The 23540-nt window shown below is 47.8% G+C and overlaps 1 protein-coding gene across 1 annotated transcript in view; it reads left to right on the top strand.

Annotated features, from left to right (window-relative positions):
• RASGRF1 (Ras protein specific guanine nucleotide releasing factor 1) overlaps positions 1–23540 on the top strand; it is a 96249-nt gene that overhangs the window by 60095 nt on the left and 12614 nt on the right. The window contains exons 16-22 of the mRNA XM_040414372.1: positions 113–235; positions 11077–11247; positions 12046–12152; positions 13096–13208; positions 15952–16012; positions 21335–21438; positions 22400–22484. Of these exons, the coding sequence (XP_040270306.1) occupies positions 113–235; positions 11077–11247; positions 12046–12152; positions 13096–13208; positions 15952–16012; positions 21335–21438; positions 22400–22484 (764 nt within the window). The remainder of the gene's footprint in view (positions 1–112; positions 236–11076; positions 11248–12045; positions 12153–13095; positions 13209–15951; positions 16013–21334; positions 21439–22399; positions 22485–23540) is intronic.

The raw sequence follows: 23540 nt of genomic DNA, 5'->3' as shown, positions 1-23540 counted from the left end.
CTATTAACCGTTTGAACCTTAATCTTATATGTGTTTTCAATGTATGTTTAACCTTTAATATTGACTTTTATGTGTAAGATTAAATTATTATTTATGTTACCTTCTCATTCAGACTCTGAGGCTTGTCGAGCTGAATCAGACACTGAACAGACACAGAGTGATGAGGCAGAGACTGACACGTCTCCAACCCGCTCACCAACCACACCAATTTCTCAACGTGGCCGGAACTCTGCAGGTGAATAAATCTGATTGCAATATTTCTGTCATTAATCTCATAGTTTATGTATAAACTTTAATTGCCTGATAATTGATTTAGTACTCAAAACCCAATGGATGGCCAAGCACCAGAATTTCCAGGTTTTCACACTGGCAGATACCTCGGTGGTTTTGGGATGTCCAGATTTAGATTGAAGTTCTTGTTTGGGGCCACTATGACTATTATATTAGGAAATGTCAGTAATAAGCCTGGAGACCTGGGGAGAAATGCTCACACTGTCTTATTTCCATCACTAGAATACACACATTAGGATCCATGTACCTTATAATGTGTATGAAGCCCTCCTGGGGGTCCCCCAACAGCAGATGTTGGCAATCAAGCAGTGTCAATTTAGAGTCAGTTTACCCGCCCAATGTAGTAGTTTTCTTTTGTAAAGATCCAGGACAAGCTATGCCTCCATGTAAAATCTGCATTGTTTGCTGTGTACAGTAAGGACCATTGTAGGTCCAAAATGTGTTAGCAGTGCGGTACCTGTTGTATAAAGTTTAATGATTTTATGGATGTTAAATAAAGACTGGAATTTTTTATTTTATGGACACTGGAAATCTTCTCTACTCCACCGTATATACACTCATTGACAAAAAACAATAGCGCACTAAGAAGGAGTTGATGGAATCAACCATGAGGCCTCCATACTCTAACCCAACAGTCGCTTGTATTAGTCACTAAAGATGATATGGCTCCAGTCCAGGTTTTTCATTCACAAAACCAAATGAAGGCTACTGTGGTTGGGTGTCAATGACAGCGGGCACCCTGACACCAAGTTTCCTTCTACTAAGTGCATGGAAATGGTCTGGGCAGAGACAGGGGTGTGTAATCTAGGTGCCACCTGTGTCTGGATGGTGGACAATAAAAATGTGGGAGCTGTTCATGCTTGTTAGCAGATGAAATGATGGTGGTCTGTCTGTGCTGTCTAGGGTCTGTTTACTGTGTATGTATGCCCTTGTGTAACCACTGCTCCCAACACCTCCTGACAGCTGGGTCATATAGGCCTAGATGATGAGCAATTTGTCCAGAGGGCAACCTCCTTCAGTCCAGCGATGTGCCCTCTCTCAAAGTCTGTCAACTGGGCAAAATGTGGGTGCATTATTTCTCGCCCATTTTCCTTGGGGGACACAGAAGACCTTGGTATAGCTCAGCTCCCTAGGAGGCGTGACACTAAGTGAAAACTGTTAAGCCCCTCCTCCAGCAGCTATACCCTCAGCCTGGAGAGAGAGACGGACAGTTTTTTGCTTAGTGTCCAAGGAGGCAAGACACTCCCTGCTCTGCAGGGCTGTTTTCTCCTTGCTGTTTAATTTTTGATTTTTACTTTTTTCTTTTTCTTCCAAACCATCAGGGACAACAGAGACGCACTAGACCTCTCTGTTTCTCCCGGGGTCGAGCTGCGCCAGTCCCGGTCACCCGCACTGCTGCCTCCCCCACAGAAGACAAGGTGGACCAGGGCAGCCTCGCTCCCTTGCATCCCGCTAGCGCAAGGGTCGCCAGCACGCCAAGTACCTCTTCCAGAGTCCTGCCACTACGGTGACGGTAGCTGAATGGGCGACCCTGCTGGAACGGATCGAGGGTGAAGACGGCTGATGGTGAGAGAGTGCCTTCTCCAGCCCTACGTAAACCCCCCCCCCCCACCCGGGTCTCCTGCGTGCCTGACCCCCATACTGTGCCTCTTGACCCTTCCCCTGCTGGACCTAGGCTGGCCCCTGGGGTGCCGCAGGGCGGCAATCTGCTCCCTGCTCTCCCTCCCTCCTGGCCTCCATAGGACATTGCAGCTGGCTGCCTCCCTCCGCTGGCTGCAGAATAGGTTCAGCCACATTGCCTCCCGTCTCCTTGGAGTCCTTCCTATCTTCGGGCACCCGGTCTCAGGTTCCCCCTTACCCTTACCGGTGCGCCGCAAAATTTTGGCCCAGGCTTCGAGGCCTGCTGGGCCGCACCTCCGGTGCTCCTTCCCGGGCCCCTGACTCTTCTGGCCCGCGGGGTGGGCACCCGCGGCCGGCATAGGACGAGAGCTATGCTCCAACAGGCCCCGGCCGACCGTCGGTGCATTCCGGGCGCCGCAAATTTTGGCCCAGGCTTCGCGGCCTGCTGGGCCGCACTTCCGGCGCTCCTTTCCGGGTCCCTCACTCTTCCGGCCCGCGGGGTGGGCACCCGCGGCCGGCATTGTACTTGAGAGCTATGCTCCAACAGGCCCCTGGCCGACCGGTGCATCCTGTTGGAGGGGGCGGGAACTTCTCCAGGCGCAAATTCTTCCCGCCTGGAGGTTCCCCGCCCCCAGGTGATCGCAGCGCCGCTCCATCCGAGCCCCTGACTCTTCCAGCCCGCGGGGTGGGCACCCGCGGCCGGTATGTACATGCGCCACTCTGGCTCAGGTCCCGGCCGGTATCTCGAATACTGTGCGGCCCGGTCAGCCGGGCGCCGCAAAAATTAAGGCCCCGGCTTCACGGGCTACTAGGCCGCAAAATTCCGGCCTCTGTTGGAGGGGGCGGGAACTTCTCCAGGCGCGAATTCTTCCCGCCTGGAGGTTCCCCGCCCCCAGGGGATCGCAGCCCCCAGGAGGGATTCCTGTAACCCTTTGGGTTCCGGCCGGCTCCCAATGGGCCTGTATGGCTGGCCCCTTTTTCTGCCTCTCAGAGAGGCTTTGCCCCTGTATGGTGGCCCCCCTTTCTGCCTCAGAGAGGCTGTGATATAATTTTTTTTTTTTTTATAAATGGATAAGTGTTAAGGCTGGCCGCAGGCTAGCCTGGATTTGTGGGAGGGACCAGTACCTGTTTTAAGCGGTCCTCCTCTCCCAGGCAGCACGTCGGCATTCGGACGTCGCTACTTCCGGGTGTGACGTCATCACCAAGCGTCCCGCACAAGTTGGAGCTCCTAGACGCCGGGTGGTGCCTTTCCTTTTCAAGAGAAGGGCTTCATCATTGGTCCTTTCCAGTCCTCTCCTTTTTGCACATGGAGGGTGAGCCCGGTGGGGGTGGTACAGGGAAAATACTCAAATAAATTCCGTTTGATTTCGACAGGATCAAGTCAGGCGTCCGTTCCTTGCTCACGTCTCAGGTTTGCACCAAGAGAGAATTGCAGTCTCTGTTAGGTATGTTAAACTTTGCCATGAGGATCATTCCTCAGGGTAGATCATTTATTTCAAGATTGTTGGTCTTACTCCAACAGACCAGTGATTTGGACATAGAAACATAGAAACATAGAATGTGTCGGCAGATAAGAACCATTTGGCCCATCTAGTCTGCCCAATATACTGAATACTATGGATAGCCCCCGGCCCTATCTTATATAAAGGATGGCCTTATGCCTATCCCATGCATGCTTAAACCCCTTCACTGTATTTGCAGCTACCACTTCTGCAGGAAGGCTATTCCATGCATCCACTACTCTCTCAGTAAAGTAATACTTCCTTATATTACTTTTAAACCTTTGCCCCTCTAATTTAAAACTGTGTCCTCTTGTGGTAGTTTTTCTTCTTTTAAATATGCTCTCTTCCTTTACCGAGTTGATTCCCTTTATGTATTTAAAAGTTTCTATCATATCCCCTCTGTCTCTTCTTTCTTCCAAGCTATACATATTAAGGTCCTTTAACCTTTCCTGGTAAGTTTTATCCTGCAATCCATGTACTAGTTTAGTAGCTCTTCTCTGAACTCTCTCTAGAGTATCTATATCCTTCTGGAGATATGGCCTCCAGTACTGCGCACAATACTCCAAGTGAGGTCTCACCAGTGTTCTGTACAGCGGCATAAGCACTTCACTCTTTCTACTGCTTATACCTCTCCCTATACATCCAAGCATTCTGCTGGCATTTCGTGCTGCTCTATTACATTGTCTTCCCACCTTTAAGTCTTCTGAAATATTTACTCCTAAATCCCTTTCCTCCGATACTGAGGTCAGGACTGTGTCAAATATTCTATATTCTGCCCTTGGGTTTTTACGCCCCAGGTGCATTATCTTGCACTTATCCACATTAAATTTCAGTTTCCAGAGTTCTGACCATTCTTCTAGTTTTCCTAAATCCTTTTCCATTTGGCGTTTCCCTCCAGGAACATCAACCCTGTTACATATCTTTGTGTCATCAGCAAAAAGACAAACCTTACCAGCGAGGCCTTTTGCAATATCACTTATGAAGATATTAAACAAAATCGGTCCCAGTACAGATCCCTGTGGAACCCCACTGGTAACATTACCTTGTTTTGAATGTTCTCCATTGACTACAACCCTCTGTTGTCTGTCACTCAGCCACTGCCTAATCCACTCAACAATATGGGAGTCCATGCTCAATGACTGCAGTTTATTGATAAGTCTTCTATGTGGGACAGTGTCAAAAGCCTTACTAAAATCTAGATATGCGATGTCTACTGCACCTCCACCGTCTATTATTTTATTCACCCAGTCAAAAAAATCTATAAGATTTGTTTGACATGATCTCCCTGAAGTAAACCCATGTTGTTTTTCATCTTGCAATCCATGGGATTTAGATGTTCCACAATCCTATCCTTTAATAGGGTTTCCATTAATTTGCCTACTATTGATGTCAGACTCACTGGTCTATAGTTGCTCGATTCCTCCCTACTACCTTTCTTGTGAATGGGCACGACATTTGCCAATTTGCCATGGACGCATCAGTGCATCTCCATGCCAATGCCTGAGCGGATCTGTTCATGTGGGACAGATTTCTCAGCGGGTGGAATGGCATTTCCATGTTCATTCCAAGGGCCACTTCGGATTCTCCACACGTATTTTCAGACGCAGCTGCCTCGATAGGTGTCGCGGCCATATTTGGCTCACATTGGTTCGCCGGCTTATGGCCCACGCATGTACTTCAGATGCCAGGGTTTTTTCAGACGTTGGCGTTGTTCGAGATCTATCCTATAGTAGCAGCTGCTATAGTTTGGGGGCATAGGTGGTCGGGTCACACAGTGGTTTTCCACACTGACAACATGGCGACTGCAGAGATCATTAACAAGGGTAGGTCAAAATCGTTACTCATCATGTCTTTCATGCGTAGGTTGACCTGGGTAGCCCTGGAACAGGGGTTTCATTTCCATGCCCAGTTTTTGGACGGGGTCAGCAATGTTGCAGCTGATGCTTTATCTCGTTTTGATTTTTCACGCTTTTTCTTACAGAACCCAGAAGCAGACTCGGTGGGCACCCCGGTACCGGACTGGCGGCTGCTGGTCTTGGACTAGACTCTCTGATGGTGGTCGCCAGTTCACTCATTACAAAGTCTTTGTCGACCAGTACATTGAAGTCATACCGCCGAGCGTGGGTAGTTTTCTTAGACTTCCAGTTGGTATATCCTAGGGGTGACACTGGTCAGGTCAAGTATATGGTGGCTTTCGTGTCTTATTGTCACTCGGTATTGGCTTTATCCTACACCATTAGGCTATATTTGGCAGGGGTGCAGCATTTTTTGGCACTTCAAGAGCCAGATAGACCCTCTATATTTTCAGCTCACCCGATTAAGGCCATCCTCAGAGGATCCAGAAAAGCCAAGTCACGGTCAAGTCGGTCCGTCAACCAATTACGGGGGACACGTTTTGTAGCCTGTCGGAAGTCCTCACGTTGTCACCATTCGGAGTCCTTCCCAGCCTGGTGATCAAGGCAGCGATGTACTTGGCGTTTTACGGGTTTTTAAGACCAGGTGAAGTGACACAGGCCAGACAAGGGGCGGTGGCTCTCCGCAAGGGAGACTTAGTTAGGATGGGCAGTGACTTTCATTTGCAGTTGCCTCACAACAAAACTAGGCAGGTAGGTCCCGGCCATGTAGTTAAATTCTTCCAGACCACAAACGCATGGTGTCCAGTGACAGTCTTGGACAACCTCTTGCTGGCCCTTAGTCTTCACAGCCCCACTGACCCGTTACTTCCATTCCCTGTTGGTCCACTGACGGCCAGCCAGTTCACCTAACATATTCGCATCCTGTTGTCCAGTGTAGGATTGAATCCGGCTCAATTCTCGGGGCATTCTTTCCGCATCGGTGCGGCATCCGCAGCGTCCAAGCATGGAGTTCCTGCGCATATCATTAAACACTTGGGGCGCTGGCGCTCGGGGTGCTTTGTACGGTATATCCCGGAGCCACTGGCAGAGTTGGTCCAAGCATTCAGTACATTGGCAGAGTAGCACGGCAGGCCATCCTTCCCTCACTGGTGGGTTTTGCCCCCTTTTTCAGGCATACCGACCTAGTGAGGCCAAGGCACACCTTAGGCCAATTAGGTAGGGGGGTGGTGGTTGGGCATCTTCCACTCGCCAGGTCCTGACCACAAGTGTTAAGGCTGGCCGCAGGCTAGCCTGGATTTGTGGGAGGGACCAGTACCTGTTTTAAGCGGTCCTCCTCTCCCAGGCAGCACGTCGGCATTCGGACGTCCCCTGCCCACCCATTCCCATTCTTCATTCAGTCATTCAACCATCACATCCAGGGTATGCCCCCTTTTTCAGGCATATCGACCTAGTGAGGCCAAGGCACACCTCAGGCCAATTAGGTAGGGGGGTGGTGGTTGGGCATCTTCCACTCGCCAGGTCCTGACCACAAATAACAGATTTTTTGTGGGCTGCGCAGGACGCTGCAGCCTCATCAATCAGTAGTGCTGCCTGTATGCATGCCCCCCTTCCATAGGCGGCATGTCGCGCTCCCCGACTGCGGCGCTGACCAGGTGCATGTTCCCCCTTCTAGGCGGTTTCTTGCCCTCTCCCGGGATACGGCGCTGACCAAGTGCATGCGTCCCTTTCTATATTCGTCACCCTCTCCAGTTATGGTGCCTGCCATGTGCATGACCCGCCTTCCTAGGCGGAATATTGCACTCAATGGATTCGCTGCCGGCCATAGGCATGACTCCCTTCCGTAGGCGGATTTCTACACTCTCACTGGATTCGCTGCCGGCCATGTGCATGACCCCCTTCCATAGGCGGTATGCTGCACTCTCATTGGATTCGCTGCCGGCCTTGGGCATGCCTCCTTCCCTCAGGCGGCATACATACACTCTCTCACTGACTGGGGTTGTTCTCTCGCCGGTAAGTTGCTGGCCATGTGCATGACCCCCTTCCATGGCGGGGTGCTTGCACTCTCACTGGATCCGCTGCCGGCCATATGCATGACCCCCCTTCCATGGGCGGTGTACCGCACTCTCACTGGATTCGCTGCCGCCATGGGCATGCCTCCTTTCTTCAGGTTACATACATACACTCTTACTGACTGTGTTTGTTCTCTCGCCAGTACATTGCTGGCCTTGTGCATGACCTCCATCCATGGCGGGGTGCTCGCACTCTCCCTGGATGCGATGCTGGCCATGTGCATGACCCCCCTTTCTGGGCGGTATATTGCACTCTCACCGGATACGTTGCTGGCCATGAGCATGGCCCTCTAACATGGGTGGAATGCTTGCACTCCCATTGGATACGGTGCTGGCCTTGTGCATGACCACCCCTCATTCCATGGGCGGAATTTTGCACGCTCACGAGATTCAAGGCTGTCCTTGTATATGCTGTGCTGGACTGGTACATGTCCCCCTTCATTGGCGGAGTAGTTGCACTCTCATGAAATTCGGTGTTAGGTGGATTATTGCACAATCACTTAATGCTAGGATAACCCTGTGCATGTCCCCCTTTCACTAGGTGGACCTCCTGCGTTCCTGCTAGATACTGTGCGGCCATGTGCATAGCCCGCTTTCTGAGCGAAATATGGCATGTCCTACTTATCTGAAGTAGGTACTGGCCTTGGGCATCACCCCCTTTTGGGACGGGCCTTTGCACTCTTGCCGACTGCGGTGTTTGCCAGGTACATTTCCCCCCTTTCTGGGCGGACTGCTTGCGTTCCATCGCATGCCGTACTAGTCTTGTGCATAACTCCCTTTCAGGTTGCACTTTGCACTTCCGTAGATACTGTGGGACTCTGTGGCTGGCCCTCTTCGCTGAGTGACTATGTTTGCAGTGAGCGGACATTCTTGTTCGCTCTGTGCGTTGTTGGGCCGTGTATGCCTTCTCCTCCCGTAGGTGGGTTGGCCTTCTCACTACTTACGGGGCTGCTCGTACGTATGCCTCCCTTCCTCCTGCGACATACTTTTTTCTCTTGGGATACGGTGCTTGTCTCAAGCCTTGCACTCTTATCTGAAGAGATCATTCTGTCCACCTGACCCGGACGGGCTCTACTTGCTCTCTACTGCGCCGAGCTGGGTGGTACTCATTCTCTGGTTTAGATGGTATGGATTGTATATTGTGGTCCCGTTGTGACGGTATCCACCATGTTCGTTGGCCCTTCCACCTGGGGAGTGTTCGTGGTTCCTAGTTGCGTACCCATTCGTCCTCCCGCGGCATTGCTTCCCTGCGCAAGCGGTCACATGGTTGAGTAGTGCTGTCTGCAGCGCCCCTCGAATTCTATGTTGGCTCTGGTGGGACTACGGCTCCCTCGCCTACTACCATTTCCTCCTCTTCGGATGCAGTGTGGTATGAGTCCTTCCTATTGGCGCCCTCTGCGCTTCAGTCTGATTTGCTACCAGGTTCGGGCCGCTCTTCTCGGGAGGTCACCCAACTTCTCTTGGGTGCTCTATTATCAAGGTCCGGGGGACCTCCACTTTGGGTTCTTCAGGGTATTCGCCTTCAGCGAGGCGGTAAGCAGGGCGTCTCACAGAGTAGCGGGGATTCTGCCTTTGGGCTTCCCTGTTGCCCACTCCTCCTTTCGGTTGGAGGGTGTTATGCCGGCCTCTGTCTCGACTGCTTTTCCTCCCCGGCTCTGTTTTGGCTCCCGCTCGGGGTCTATCACTCCGATGTGGCTTCTGCCCCGGCCAGGCTTCAGAGGTTGTTCCTTCACTGCCCTCCCCTCGGGGGAGGGCATGGTTGTTCACTTGGATGGTTCCGGTGTTCCTTGTGGTCTCGTACCGTCTCCCTCGTTCTCACTGGCAGTACTAGCTGTGTGTCTATTTACCGGGTCTACCGCGTTCTGTCCTCCCGCTGGGTGCAGATTGCGTTTTCCATTCTGGGCAATGGTCCTGCTGTGGACTTACCTTCTCGGTAACTTGGGAGGACTACCCTTCGGTCAAGATTGTCCTTAGATCTCCCACACCGGGACTGTAGAACACCTTCCTGTGGTGGCTACGTCGACATGGACTTTAGCCTGTCTTGTCCTGGCACCTGTCGGATGCTGGGCGGACCCTTTCGGTTCCTTCCGTCTATCCTGCTCCCCCACTCCGGGTGCATACGGGACGACGTTGCTCGGGGGCCGACAGACCAGTTTTGCCGACCCTTCTGCCCGGTTACTGGTCTGCGCCTGATCACATTGGGTTTTCTCCCGCTTGCCCAGGCGATTCCAGCGGGCACGCTAGTGTTCGCTCCCGGCCGTGCTTCGTCCAGGATCTGTTGTCGGACTTTCGGTTCTTACCTGGGGTTCTGTGGGAAGCTGGGCATTCCCCCCACTCTGCCTTTATCTTCCCATGGTTCTGTCTTTCTCCAGTTTGGCCTGGACCTGGGACTGGGACTCTGTTACTTGAAGTGTCAAGTGTCGGCGCTGTCCTTCCTCTTCCAGTGTTCCCTGGCTCTCCTGGGCCTGTCAAGACCTTCTTCCACGGAGTGGCTCCTTGGTTACTCTGTACCGTTTCACGGTACCGCCCTGGGAACTACATACTGAGCTCTCGCCACTCCAATCTTTCCCTTGGAGCCGTTACGGAAGTTCTCCCTACTCCTTCTGTCCTGTACGGTTGTGTTTCTGTGGCCATCGTGTCTCTGACGGGTGTCTGATTGGCGGCCCTTCTTGTTCCGAGCCTTCTGTCCTTCCCCAGGACAGGGCTGTTCTCCATCCCGTCCCTTCATTCCTTCTGAAGGTGGTATCTGCCTTCATCTCAACGAGGCTATCATTCTCCCCTTCCCACCCCCGGGAACGGACACTTCACCGATTGGACGTTGTTTGGGCCTTGCAGTTTTACTTGGAGATCTCCGACTCTTGTCGATGCTCGGTCACTTGTGTTTCCAGGAGGTATGCGCAAAGGTTTGACGGCCCCCAGAGTGGCTTTCCTCCGCCTCATCAGAATGGCTATTACTAAGGTTACCGCACCAAGGGCAGGGTTCTGCCTTTGGTGTCACCGTTCATTTCACCAGTGTGGTTGGTCCTCCTGGGCCGGAGGCATTGGGCTTCGGCCATGCAATTGTGCAAGGCGGCCACCGGTCTTCCTTGCACGCCTTACCAAGTTCTACGGGGTGCATACTCGGGCTTCGGCGGATGCTGCCTTAGGCCGCCTGGGTTTGCAGGCGGCGGTTCCTTGATGCCTTCGGGTGCTTCACTTGGAGCTGTGGTCCCTCCCCTCTTGGACTGCTCTCGGACGTCCCAAGTTCTTCTGTGTCTCCCAAGAAAAATGGGCGAGAAAACAAGATTTTTGTATAACTTACCAGTAAAATCTCTTTCTCGCTCTTCCTTGGGGGACACAGCACCCACCCATTGATTGTTTTATTCTACATGGTTTCCGGATTTGGTTTACCCGATTGGGTAGTTGGCTTGTTGGTTCCACTTGTTGGACATTGCCTTTTCTCACTACTTGGACACGCAACTGGCAGTCTCTCTCTCCAGGCTGAGGGTATAGCTGCTGGAGGAGGGGCTTAACAGTTTTCACTTAGTGTCACGCCTCCTAGGGAGCTGAGCTATACCCAAGGTCTTCTGTGTCTCCCAAGGAAGAGCAAGAAAGAGATTTTACTGGTAAGTTATACAAAAATCTAGTTCTGGTGTCCTGGTTCTCTTCATCATTATGTAGCATATTGCAGATGGTCATTTTGGATCTTCATGACGTGATGCCATCATTTACACTTACTGTGCCATGTTTCCTGTACAGACTTTACACTCTTCTCATATAATAATGGCATGGTGATGACTTCTTGCCGAGAACATGACAGCAATCGCAGCAATCTATCAGCAGCCTCTGCTTTTGCCATAGCAACGGCTGGAGCTAATGAGGGTACTCCAACCAAGGAAACATACAGACGTATGTCTTTAGCCACAGCAGGTAGGTACAGAGTTATTTTGCTGAACAGAGTGGATGCAGTGAGGGGTGAATAAAAGTTTGACTAGTGCCAGTAGTGATGGATACAAACTAGGACGCTAGGACGTACCTCTGCAGGTAAGTCAATGCATCATGCATGCCCATCTAAGGATACATTCACACAACAGTGAAAAAAAATATCCATTAAAAAGATACACTGTCAGCTTTTTATGGCCATTTTGCATCCGTGTGTGCATCCATCTGGTCTGTCTGTCCACTTTTAACAGCTGTCTTGCATGTGTTTTTTACAGCCATTTTGCTTTCATTTATATTAGCGACCATTAAACACTAATGTGGAATTAATGTGTAAAGCATTTGTAATGGTTTACGATCCTTGCAATAGAATTGTGAATATATATATGTGGTACTCTTTTGATGATAATATCTGTATTACTTGTACCGCTTGTGATTTATTATTGTTGATCTGATTTATTATTAACAATAAAAATTATCTGATTAAAAAAAAAAAAAAAGTGTTATGAGCAATGGTGTTTGGCTGAGGGCAAGTGACAAGCTTTTGCCCCTTCCAAATGTCTTTTTCAACTGGATGCCACTCTTAGTTTATGCCACCCAAGCTTTGGTTCTGAAGTCTGCACAGTGCACGTTCCTGGCATCCTACCTGGGGATTTATAGTGCCTTATGACTGTGGTACCATATTCTAGAATCCAAGGCTGATTCCATTATTTAAATTTTAATTGCTATTACAGTACAATAAATGTCAAGAAAGCCTATATTCATTTATATGTATGTTGTGTGTTGCAGGATTTCCTTCAGATCAGAGGAACGGAGACAAAGAATTTGTAATCAGAAGGGCAGCAACAAACCGGGTACTCAATGTCTTGAGACACTGGGTTTCCAAACATGCCCAGGTACATGCCAAGATCCTCTGTTTTGCACACCTTTTCTTGGCAGCAATTAGTCTCTAGCTAATGGGGCATAATAACTGTTACTGTCTAAGACTTGGTAGTCTCTAGATGCATCACATTTGCCACCTATTAGTAGGCTGATTTTGCACTAGAATTTTGCAACAAAATTCTGGTTCAATTTTAAGACACAGTGAGGCATATTAAGCCATACCCCTTACTTACGAAGCAACGCGCTCTTTCTGCAAGTCACATCACCTTGTTGGATGTGAAAGGGTATGTATGGCCTGACAGTGGGGCTGCCCCCACTCGCAAGTGATATCTCCACTGATTTGAATTGTTCACTTTCCTTTTCATCTCCATTTGGTCCAGACCACAATCATAATTTCTCCTGAAGACTGCAGAGTTTACTGTACAGACATCTTTGGCCAGGGCTGTGCAGCCCCCCTATGTCATATAAGAAGGTACCAGTATTAATAAATAACACATTACATGATGCATTTTACACATTTTGCATTAGGGACCACCAGAAGACTCAAGTTACACCTCTCTGACTTTGCTTCTGCAGTCTATCACCACTCTCTATAGCAAAGAAACCACCTATCTAGATGCCTCCATTGCCATCACCAGTATGGTGCCTGTTGCTGGCCCATGTGCCCACTTTACTGTACCAAGAGTACTCTTCAATGACCCCAAATACTGTACTGCCAGAATAAAAGTGCCCAAATGCTGAAGCTTGGACAAATTTTCTGTGCACGGACAGAATTTTGGCACAAGTCTGGGGCAAGATTTACAATACACCAAATTTTACAGGTCTGTGCACCAAATTTGGAAATTTGTGTAACATTATGACTGGAGTTCATATACTGAGATATTGCATAGAAGTTCAATAGTATTAGTATCTATGGAAAACAATGGATGTTTGATGGGTTATTTCTGTCTTTGATAGGATTTTGAGACAAACCTGCAACTAAAGAGCAAAGTCATTAGCTTCCTGGAGGAGGTGATCCATAACCCAGAGCTGCTTGCTCAGGAGAGGAAGGCTGCGGCCAATATTATTCGGTGAGTCATTGCACAGGATCATGCACGCACAAAATCCTTTATATACAGTTTTCATATTTGTTTCACACACAGATCACTTTATGCTTGAAAAAAAATGAATGCAGGGCGGCCGCACACGCGGTGTGCCCCCTGGCACTTTGCAGGCTCCGTTCTAAGTATAGGTGTGGGTCCCAGAGGTGGGAACCGCATCTATAAGACACTAGGGGCATATTCTAGAGATATGCCACCAATATCCAAGATAGGAATATTCCTTTAAAGGGGTTACATGAGATACAAAATATGGCTTTTTTCTGCTGGTAACAGCAGCATTCTTGTCCTAAGGCTGTGTCTAGTATTAGGCCTCTTTCACACGGGCGTTGCGGAAAAATGTGCGGGTGCATTCCGGGAACACCCGCGATTTTTCCACGCAAGTGCAAAACATTGTAATGCGTTTTGCACTCACGTGAGAAAAATTGCGCATGTTTGGTACCCAAACCTGAACTTCTTCACAGAAGTTCGGGTTTGGGTTAGGTGTTGTGTAGATGTTATTATTTTCCCTTATAACCTGGTTATAAGGGAAAATAATAGCATTCTGAATACAGAATGCTTAGTAGGTGATCAATTGAGGGTTAAAAAAAATAAATAAATTAACTCACCTTCTCCTCTTGTTCGCGTAGTTCCCGGTCTCTTCTTTACTTCTTTAATGAGCTGTGGGCTAAAGCAGTGTTTCCCAACCAGTGTGCCTCCAGCTGTTGCAAAACTACAACTCCCAGCATGCCCGGACAGCCTTTGGCTGTGCGGGCATGCTGGGAGGTGTAGTTTTGCAACAGCTGGAGGCACACTGGTTGGGAAACACTGGGCTAAAGGACCTTTGGTGATGTCAGATCACATGCTCCAATCACATGGTACATCACCGTGGTGATGGACCATGTGATTGGAGCATGTGATCTGACGTCACCACAGGTCCTAGCCGGTAGTTCATCTGTATTCAGAATGCTATTATTTTCCCTTATAACCATGTTATAAGGGAAAATAATACAGTGAATAGACTGTCATCTAGCAACCATGCGTGAAAATCGCACCGCATCCGCACTTGCTTGCGGATGCTTGCGATTTTCACGCAACCCCATTCACTTCTATGGGGCCTGCGTTGTGTGAAAAACGCAGAATATAGAGCATGCAGCGATTTTCACGCAACGCACAAGTGATGCGTGAAAATCACCGCTCATGTGAACCGCCCCATAGAAATGAATGGGTCGGTATTCAGTGCGGGTGCAATGCATTCAACTCACGCATCGCATCCGTGCGGAATACTCGCCCGCGTGAAAGGGGCCTTAAACTTCTCTCACAATTACTGCCTATTCAGGAGATGTTGTAGGCCATACTTGCAGCTTTCTGACATCCTTCCTTCTTGGGGGAAAAGCTATCCTGACGCATCAGGAGACCTGTATTAGAAGTAACCAGATTTGCATATAGAGAGTTAATTCCCGTATAGGTTTATTTGGTGGGTTGTGACAACCACAGTCAAGCTGCAGAAGTGTTCGTATTCTGCAGCAAAAAATGGGACGTGGCATAAGTTGCTGCCAGACATCTCTTTTTGGGAGGCCCCATCCTTTTTCTCTTATGTCAGGGTCACAGCTATCGGGGAAGTGGCTGCTTTGGTGCCCGAACTCAGAAGGGGCCCACCCTGAAGGAGGACTAATAATATATTTTATTATCAGGGCCCCCTCAACAGTATTGGGCCTGGTCCTGGTCTGAGAGAGCAATTTTAATTAGGCACAGGAGTGGAGGTTGCACTGGAGGAGAGGGTTGCGAGGAAGTTGTTTGGGGGGTGGGGCCCAATTTAAAAATTTGCTGTGGAGCCCAATTATTTCTAGTTACGCCACTGTCTAATGTGTATAGTCATCTTAAATATTTTTAATGATAGTTACAGTATCTATTTTAGCAGTCCATGGAGACTGCACAACTCCTTAAGGCCCCCTGCACACAAACGTGTGCACCGATCCGGCCGTTCCGCAAAAAGATAGGACATGTTCTATCTTTTTGCGGAACGGAAGTACGGGACAAAACCCCACGGAAGCACTCCGTAGTGCTTCCGTTCCGCACCATTCCGCATCTCCAGATTTGCGGACCCATTCACTTGATGAGGGAATGCCCACGGAACGGCACCCGTGTATTGCGGATCCGCAAATGCGGTCCGCAATACGGCAACGGGGTGCACACGTTCGTGTGCAGGGGTCCTAATACTGATGCTATTCTTTTTCTATTGGATTTGTAAGGGGGGAAACCTCCATATGTCGCCAATGAAATTGGAATAATAATCTTTTATATAGTGCCAACATATTCCTCAGCACATTACAATCGGAGGATACATGTAGAGACAAAATCAAACATCACAGAGCAACAAACTAATCAACAATTCAAACAATAGGGAATGAGAGCCCTGCTCACAAGAGCTTGCAATCTATGAAAAGCATACAGTGGTACAGTAGGGGTCCTATATACTGTGTATAGAGTGGTGATATGACTGTATGCATGAGCAAACAGCACTAAAAAAAATCTTTGTACGTTCTCCAGTGCATGTAAGTAAAATTGTCATTCTCATTAGGAATACCTGAACTATATTGTGATTTGTTTCTTGTAACAGGTATTTACCTATTAATTACCTTTTAATTAGCCTAACCATCCTAGAGTACAGCATTTACCTGTATACTGATCACTCACACATATGAATATCTGTACTAACAATATGTTCTGTTGTCAGCACATTAACACAGGAGGATCCTGGAGATAGTCAGGTCACACTGGAAGAGATTGAACACATGGTAAGTGCTATCCCGGTATATCTGTGTATGGTGATGGGAATAGTGTCTAGTTTAACACTATTGCTTCTTTTAATAACGGATCTTTAACAGTGATGCCAGATCTGCTTCTTGACCAATAAGACCAGACATACATAGACGAGTTAAATGCTGCGTGTGTCAGTGTGAGGTCCTGTTCTGACCTCCCCTCCTCTGACAGGATCACACTGCATTATACTGATTTACAGTACTGTGTGACCCCAAGAGTCCTGGAATCTATGGCATTACATTGACAACATTATGTCAGTGGAACTCAGTAGATTTCAGGACTCTAAGGCCCCTTTCACACGAGCGAGTATTCTGCTCGGGTACAATGTGTGATGCGAACGCATTGCGCCCGCACGGAATCCGGACCCATTCATTTCAATGGGTTTGTGTACAGGAGCGCTGGTTTTCACGCATCACTTGTGCGTTGTGTGAAAATCGCAGCGTGTTCTATATCCTGCAATTTTCACGCAACACTGGCCCCATAGAAGTGAATGGGGCTGCGTGAAAATTGCATCCACAAGCAAGTGCAATGCGTTTTTCACTGATGGTTGCTAAGAGATGTTGTTTGTAAACATTCAGTTTTTTTATCGCGCACTTGTAAAACGCATCAAATCGCACTGCACCCGCACAATAAAAACTGAAAAATTTAACGCGATCGCAGACAAAACTGAATGAACTTGCTTGCCAAATCGCGCCTTTTTCACTGTACGCATCCGGACCTATTCCGCTCACGCTCGTCTGCAAGGGGCCTAAGGGTCACACAGCATTATAAATCAGTATAATGCGGATGATCCTGTCAGAGGAGTGGCGTTCAGAACGGGACCTCGCACAGACACGCTGCAAGTTCCTTGCGTTGAACTCGCTCGTGTGTGTCTGGTGTTACTTGCAAAGCCTTACAGATGCCATGCTCTATCATTTCTGCCTTCAAAATGTGATATATGATGAGAATTTGCCATAGCATATTAATTTATACTTGTATTAAAGGGGTTATCCAATATCTAAAATTAACCCCCCAAATCCTGAATTATACTTACCTGCTCCCTGCACGGCCGCACTGCATCTGCCTGTTGCGCGGATGAAAATATCTGGGGACGGGGCAGAGCAGCCAATGGCAGGCCAGCTAGGGAGGCTCTTATAAACATTCACAAACATACAGGTCATTACTTCTCTGTCCATGATCCTGGGGATGCTTCTGAGTAAGTACTTTCCTCAGCCCACTCCTGTATCCAACTCTGCTCTATCTACCCCCATTTTTGTATTATTACCCTCCCTCCTCACAGATCCTAGTTTAAAAGCTCCTCCACCTAATCATTCCTTCCCCCAGCAGAGCAGCGCCCTCCCCATTAAGGTGCCGCCTGTCCATGTAGAGCCTGTAGCTGAGAAGTCGGCCCAGTTCTCTATGAACCCAAACCCTTCCTTCCTGCCGTTTCTAATTCAGTTATTTAACCCCCTAAACTCCCGCAGTCTTTCTAGTGATGCCTGTGGCACTGGTAGTATTTCTGAAAACACTACCTTGGAGGTCTTGGACTTGAGCCTCTCGCAAAGTTCTCTAAAATCATTTTTAGGGATCTTCCTACTGACTTTGTCATTGGTACTAATGTGGACCATGACCACTGGGTCTTCTTCAGCCCCACCCAGCAGTCACCCACATATAACACTTGATTTTTTTGCTTTATTATAGTTAGGCCTTATTAAAGGGGTTGTCCAGGATTAGAAAAGCAGAACCACCCCTGTCCGGAGGTTGTGTGCAGTATTGCACGTCTGCCCCACTGACTCCAGTGGTGCCAAGCTGCAATACCAGACATATCCCATGGACAAGAGTTCTAACCCTCAACAACCCTTTTAGGGTCCATTCACACATCCGTGTGTGTTTTGCGGATCCACAGATCCGCAAAACACGGACACCGGCATGTTCTATTTTTTTCAGGAACGGAAATGCGGACCTGAAAGTGCCAGTCCGCATTTCCGGATCGGGGCCGCATAGAAATGAATGGGTCTGCAATTCCGTTCCGCAAAATGCGGAACGGAATTGCGGATGTGTGAATGGAGCCTTAGGCCTCTTTCACACGACCGTTTTTTGTGTTCCATATACGGTCCATATATGTAACCATTCATTTCAATGGTTCCACCAAAAAAACTGAATGTACTCCGTATGCATTCCGTTTCCGTATTTTAGTTTTTCCGTTCCATTGAAAGATAGAACATGTCCTATTATTGCCCGCAAATCACGTTCCGTGGCTCCATTCAAGTCAATAGGTCCGCAAAAAAAACGGAACACATACAGAAATGCATCCGTATGTCTTCCGTATCCGTTCCGTTTTTGCGGAACCATCTATTGAAAATTTGATGCCCAGCCTAATTTTTTCTATGTAATTACTGTATATTGTATATGCCATACGCAAAAACGGAACGGAAACCCAACAGAAACAAAAAACGGAACAACTGATCCGTTTAAAACGGACCGCAAAACACAGAAAAATCCATACGGTCGTGTGACAGAGGCCTTAACATGTTGCAGTTGAGTCACTTTTTGCTAAATCCAGCAAGAAAAAAAAGTATCATTCACTGAATTACTTCCAAAAATAAACAGGTGCAATTTGTGCCACTGGAATATTTGTAGGAAATGATCACTCGAAGCTGCTGTTCTACCACAGCCCGTGAATAGTTCCTATAATGACTGCACCATAACACCACTATGTACTGTGATACTGCAGACCTTTACTTATACGGACAGAAGAGACTTCAGCAGTCAGTAAAAGAGAGCTGATGAATGAGGAAGGATTCACATTGTTACATTATAGATATGTAATAGGTCATACGTGAAGCAGCTGTTTAAGGTTAGAAAAACATATCTAAGGCTACTTTCACACCAGCATTTTTGCTAGATCCGGCAGGGTTCAGCAAAAACGCTTCCGTTACTGATAATACAACCCCCTGCATCTGTTATGAACGGATCCGGTTGTATTATCTTTAACATAGAAAGGGAAGATCTGTCATGAACTCCATTGAAAGTCAATAGGGGACGGATCAGTTTTCTGTTGTGGCAGATTGTGGCAGACAAAAGACCCGCCTCAGCCAGTGATTGCCCGAGTCTGCAGCAGTGACCCACCTCTGCAAGTGATTGCCTGAGTCTGCAGCAGTGACCCTCCTCAGCCGGTGATTGCCTGAGTCTGCAGCAGTGACCCTCCTCAGCCGGTGATTGCCTGAGTCTGCAGCAGTGACCCTCCTCAGCCGGTGATTGCCTGAGTCTGCAGCAGTGACCCTCCTCAGCCGATGATTGCCTGAGTCTGCAGCAATGACCCTCCTCAGCCGGTGATTGCCTGAGTCTGCAGCAGTGACCCTCCTCAGCCGGTGATTGCCTGAGTCTGCAGCAGTGACCCTCCTCAGCCGGTGATTGCCTGAGTCTGCAGCAGTGACCCTCCTCAGCCGGTGATTGCCTGAGTCTGCAGCAGTGACCCTCCTCAGCCGGTGATTGCCTGAGTCTGCAGCAGTGACCCTCCTCAGCCGGTGATTGCCTGAGTCTGCAGCAGTGACCCTCCTCAGCCGATGATTGCCTGAGTCTGCAGCAGTGACCCCCCTCAGCCGGTGATTGACCGAGTCTGCAGCAGTGACCCTCCTCAGCCGGTGATTGACCGAGTCTGCAGCAGTGACCCTCCTCAGCCGGTGATTGCCCTAGTCTGCAGCAGTGACCCTCCTCAGCCGGTGATTGCCCGAGTCTGCAGCAGTGACCCTCCTCAGCCAGAAAAGCGGGGCAGCGGCCTACAGCAGCAGGGATCGGTCCTTGTCCATGCAGCTCTTTTTTTTATTTCCTGTGATAATATGTCTATTGGCGTGTCAAAGCAGCAACAGGTGCAGTGATAGGGGAGTGTCTATGTAACTAGCTGGTGGGAGGAGCTATTAACTAGCTGGGTGATAGGGGAGTGTCTATGTAACTAGCTGGTGGGAGGAGCTATTAACTAGCTGGGTGATAGGGGAGTGTCTATGTAACTAGCTGGTGGGAGGAGCTATTAACTAGCTGGGTGATAGGGGAGTGTCTATGTAACTAGCTGGTGGGAGGAGCTATTAACTAGCTGGGTGATAGGGGAGTGTCTATGTAACTAGCTGGTGGGAGGAGCTATAAACTAGCTGGGTGTTGTTAGGGGCGGTTCTGTAGCTGGGTGGCAGAGAAAGGAGAAGTGCATCATGGGTTTGGTTGGATACAGCAACAGACAGTGCTACGCAAAGGATGGAAAGAAACAAGAGTCTAACTTAAAAAAAAAAAAACATGTGGAAGGCTACTTTCATACTAGCGTTTTAGTTTTCCGGTATTGAGATCCATCATTGTCAATGGGGACAAAATTGAACTAAACAGAACGGAATGCTCCAAAATGCATTCCGTTCCGTTTAGTAGCATTCCCATACCGGAGCGCAAACCGCAACATGTTGTAGTTTGCTTTCCGTCCTGGGATGCGGAGCAAGACTGATTTCTGATGACCCCCAATGCAAGTCAATGGGGACGGATCAGTTTTCTCTGACACGACACAATAGAAAACAGATCCGTCCCCCATTGACTTTCAATGGAGTTAATGACGGATCCGTTTCGGCAATGTTAAAGATAATACAACCAGAACCATTCATAACGGATGCAGATGGTTGTATTATCAGCAACGGAAGCGTAGCCGAAGATGTACATGAGGTAAGCTTATAAAATCATAGTAATCCCAGAAAACTCCTTTAGGACTACAAATAGTAGGTTCACAGGTCCTCATACTCTCAAAGCAGATTTTCAGTATCATGTAAGAAGATTGATAGTTTATTGTTGATTGTGACTTTGAAACATGTCAGCCAGTGGATAAGTCTACAAGAGCCTATATCGGTGATGGCGAACCTATGGCACGGGTGCCAGAGGCGGCACTTAGAGCTCTCTCTGTGGGCACCCTCACCCTGGAAAAAGTCTATGGTGTACCAATATACTCTGGACTTTACCAGCTATTCATCAGCGCTGGGCACACTATGAACAGCACGGACAGCACACTGAATGTAGGCAGGTCATTATACTTAAATGATAAAGTACATGGAAAATATACTATACTGGACTGGAGTATTCCGGTTACATTGCCGTGTTGACACTTTGCGATAAATAAGTGGGTTTTGGGCTGCAGTTTGGGCACCCGGTCTCTAACAGGTTCGCCATCACTGGCCTATATGTTATGGTGTAATCTTTGTGTAAATCTCGGTGTATAGAAAACAACTTCTAATGAGATTGATTACAGATATGAAGTTCTGTCTCTGATGTCTCTAGGTGCTTATACTTTGTAGGTGTTGAGCACTCCTGTGGACCCATTCGATTCCCTCTCTGCTCTGGAGACTGCAGAACAACTAACGTTACTAGATCATCTGATCTTCAAGAAGATTCCATATGAGTAAGTCAAACCAACTTATAAAATACCATCACATAGTATAGCTTACTCCATATACTCAAGCCACCATCAGTCATTGTAATGGCAGCAATCAACCTGTATTTGTGTATCTTACTGTGGAGAGGCAGGTGCTTCTCTGTATTATAACATTTCCATGTAATCTTTGATAATATTCCCCTCATGTTAATGTAAGGCCTGTGAGCGGACATGGACGCTCAGGGCTGGTTGCCCGGTCAACGAAGATGCCTCACGTGCCAAGATTTTAATTGTGCATGTGATAGATGTATTAACTTAGTAGCAGTGGATCGCAACAAAGATGCTAAGTAATAATAAACAGTATTATAAATTATATAATTATAAACAGGCAGAGTATTCTTGTGTTTCAAATAAGTCATCTGGAAAGTATGGAGTGGGATTGGCTGTGTTAGGTGACTGTTTTAGCAATAGGCAGATAACCCGCCATGCTGAAATATAGGGGCAAGTAGGGAAAATAAGAATAAAGGTATAGCGAGCAGTGAACCCTCCTCGATATGCCGGGGCACGGACCGCTGTAACCAGAGATGTACTAACATTAAAGGAAGGAGGTGGAAGGCAAAAAAATTATCTTAATGTTGGCTAAAATACAGAAATGCTGGTAATGATCATTCCTAATAAATATATATGGGTATATAAATAGATTCATTGAAGATGCTAATAAATGGCATGTCGGCATACACCAATGGGAACATGTACAGTAATTCTGGATAAAAGATGATGTGGGGGATGAATTATTGATTCTTATGATATATAAATATATATATATATATATATATATATATATATATATATATATATATATATAGAAAGTCCTAAAACAATATACATTATATAAAGTAATGTAACTCTCAGTAACATAAAATATAGGCTGTCAACATAAAAATTCTGGGAAACCCCTTTAATCATGTTGCTGTTGTGTTTCCTACAGAGAGTTTTTTGGCCAGGGCTGGATGAAAGCCGACAAGAATGAGAGGACGCCCTATATCATGGGCACAAGCAAACACTTCAACCATGTAAGTCAGTGGTGAGCTACAATGTGTCTGTGGATTTAATGGTGGATTGCTGGCCATCTGTTTTATACCATAGACGTCAGATGGATAAATACCAGTTATAGTGTCTGCCCAGTACTGATAATTGGCGGGTCTGTTATAATGTCAGTATATAGTATATAACAAGTAATGTAACCTTCTATGATCTCTTCTCAACTGCCAATAATGTCATAAGGGTTAGAGCTCTATGGTAAGTTGTGGAAAATCCTGTATTGCAATTTTTTGTTGTGCAAAAGCTTTTCCCCATAGGGAGCCAGTGAAATTGTGTGCGAGGTAATGCTTCAACTTTAAAGGGAATGTGTCATCAGACAATGACCTATTGTTTTCATATCATCTTTATGCTAAATATATTTTTTCTAATTTTTGCTGAGTTTTTTTTTTATTGTTCCAAGTCACCATCGATCTGAAAATTACAGGATTATGGTATTTTCACTTTATAAGACACATTCTCCCCCCCCCCCCCCCCCCCCCCTCCAAAAAAAGTTGGGGGGAAATGAATACTAGTGAGAGCTAACACTATGGAAGTGGTCATTAGTATGCAGGAATTGCAGGGAGCGGGGAGTGAAGCGCAGCTAGCGCTGCCAGTACTCACCTCTCCCTGCCTGATCTTTTCCGGTTGCCACGTTGCACTGTCCTGACTGCGTACAGTATTAGGATGTAGTGCGTGCAATATGACCTGACACTGTATGCAGTCAGGTCACAGTGCAGCGCGGGCCCAAAGAAGATCAGGGAACGTAACTACAGAGACCGCTGGACCTGCATAGTAGCGGCGGAGAAGGAGAGGTAAGCGAATGTATTTATTTTATTTATGATGGGCATCTGATCTGTGGTATGACATGGGGGTCTGATATGAGCTCTGATAGGGGGCTGATCTAATATGAGGGTCGGATCTGAGGTGGGGGTCAGATCTGAGGTTTAATGTGGGGATCCGATCTGAGGTTTGATGTGGGGGTCCGATCTGAGGTTTGATGTGGGGGTCCGTTCTGAGGTTTGATGTGGGGGTCCGATCTGAGGTTTGAT

This window comes from Bufo bufo, chromosome 1, assembly GCF_905171765.1.
Source record: "Bufo bufo chromosome 1, aBufBuf1.1, whole genome shotgun sequence".
In the NCBI taxonomy this organism is placed as follows: Eukaryota; Metazoa; Chordata; class Amphibia; order Anura; family Bufonidae; genus Bufo; species Bufo bufo.
The sequence above is the reverse complement of the archived record's forward strand: the minus strand, read 5'-3'. Positions and strand labels throughout refer to the sequence as shown.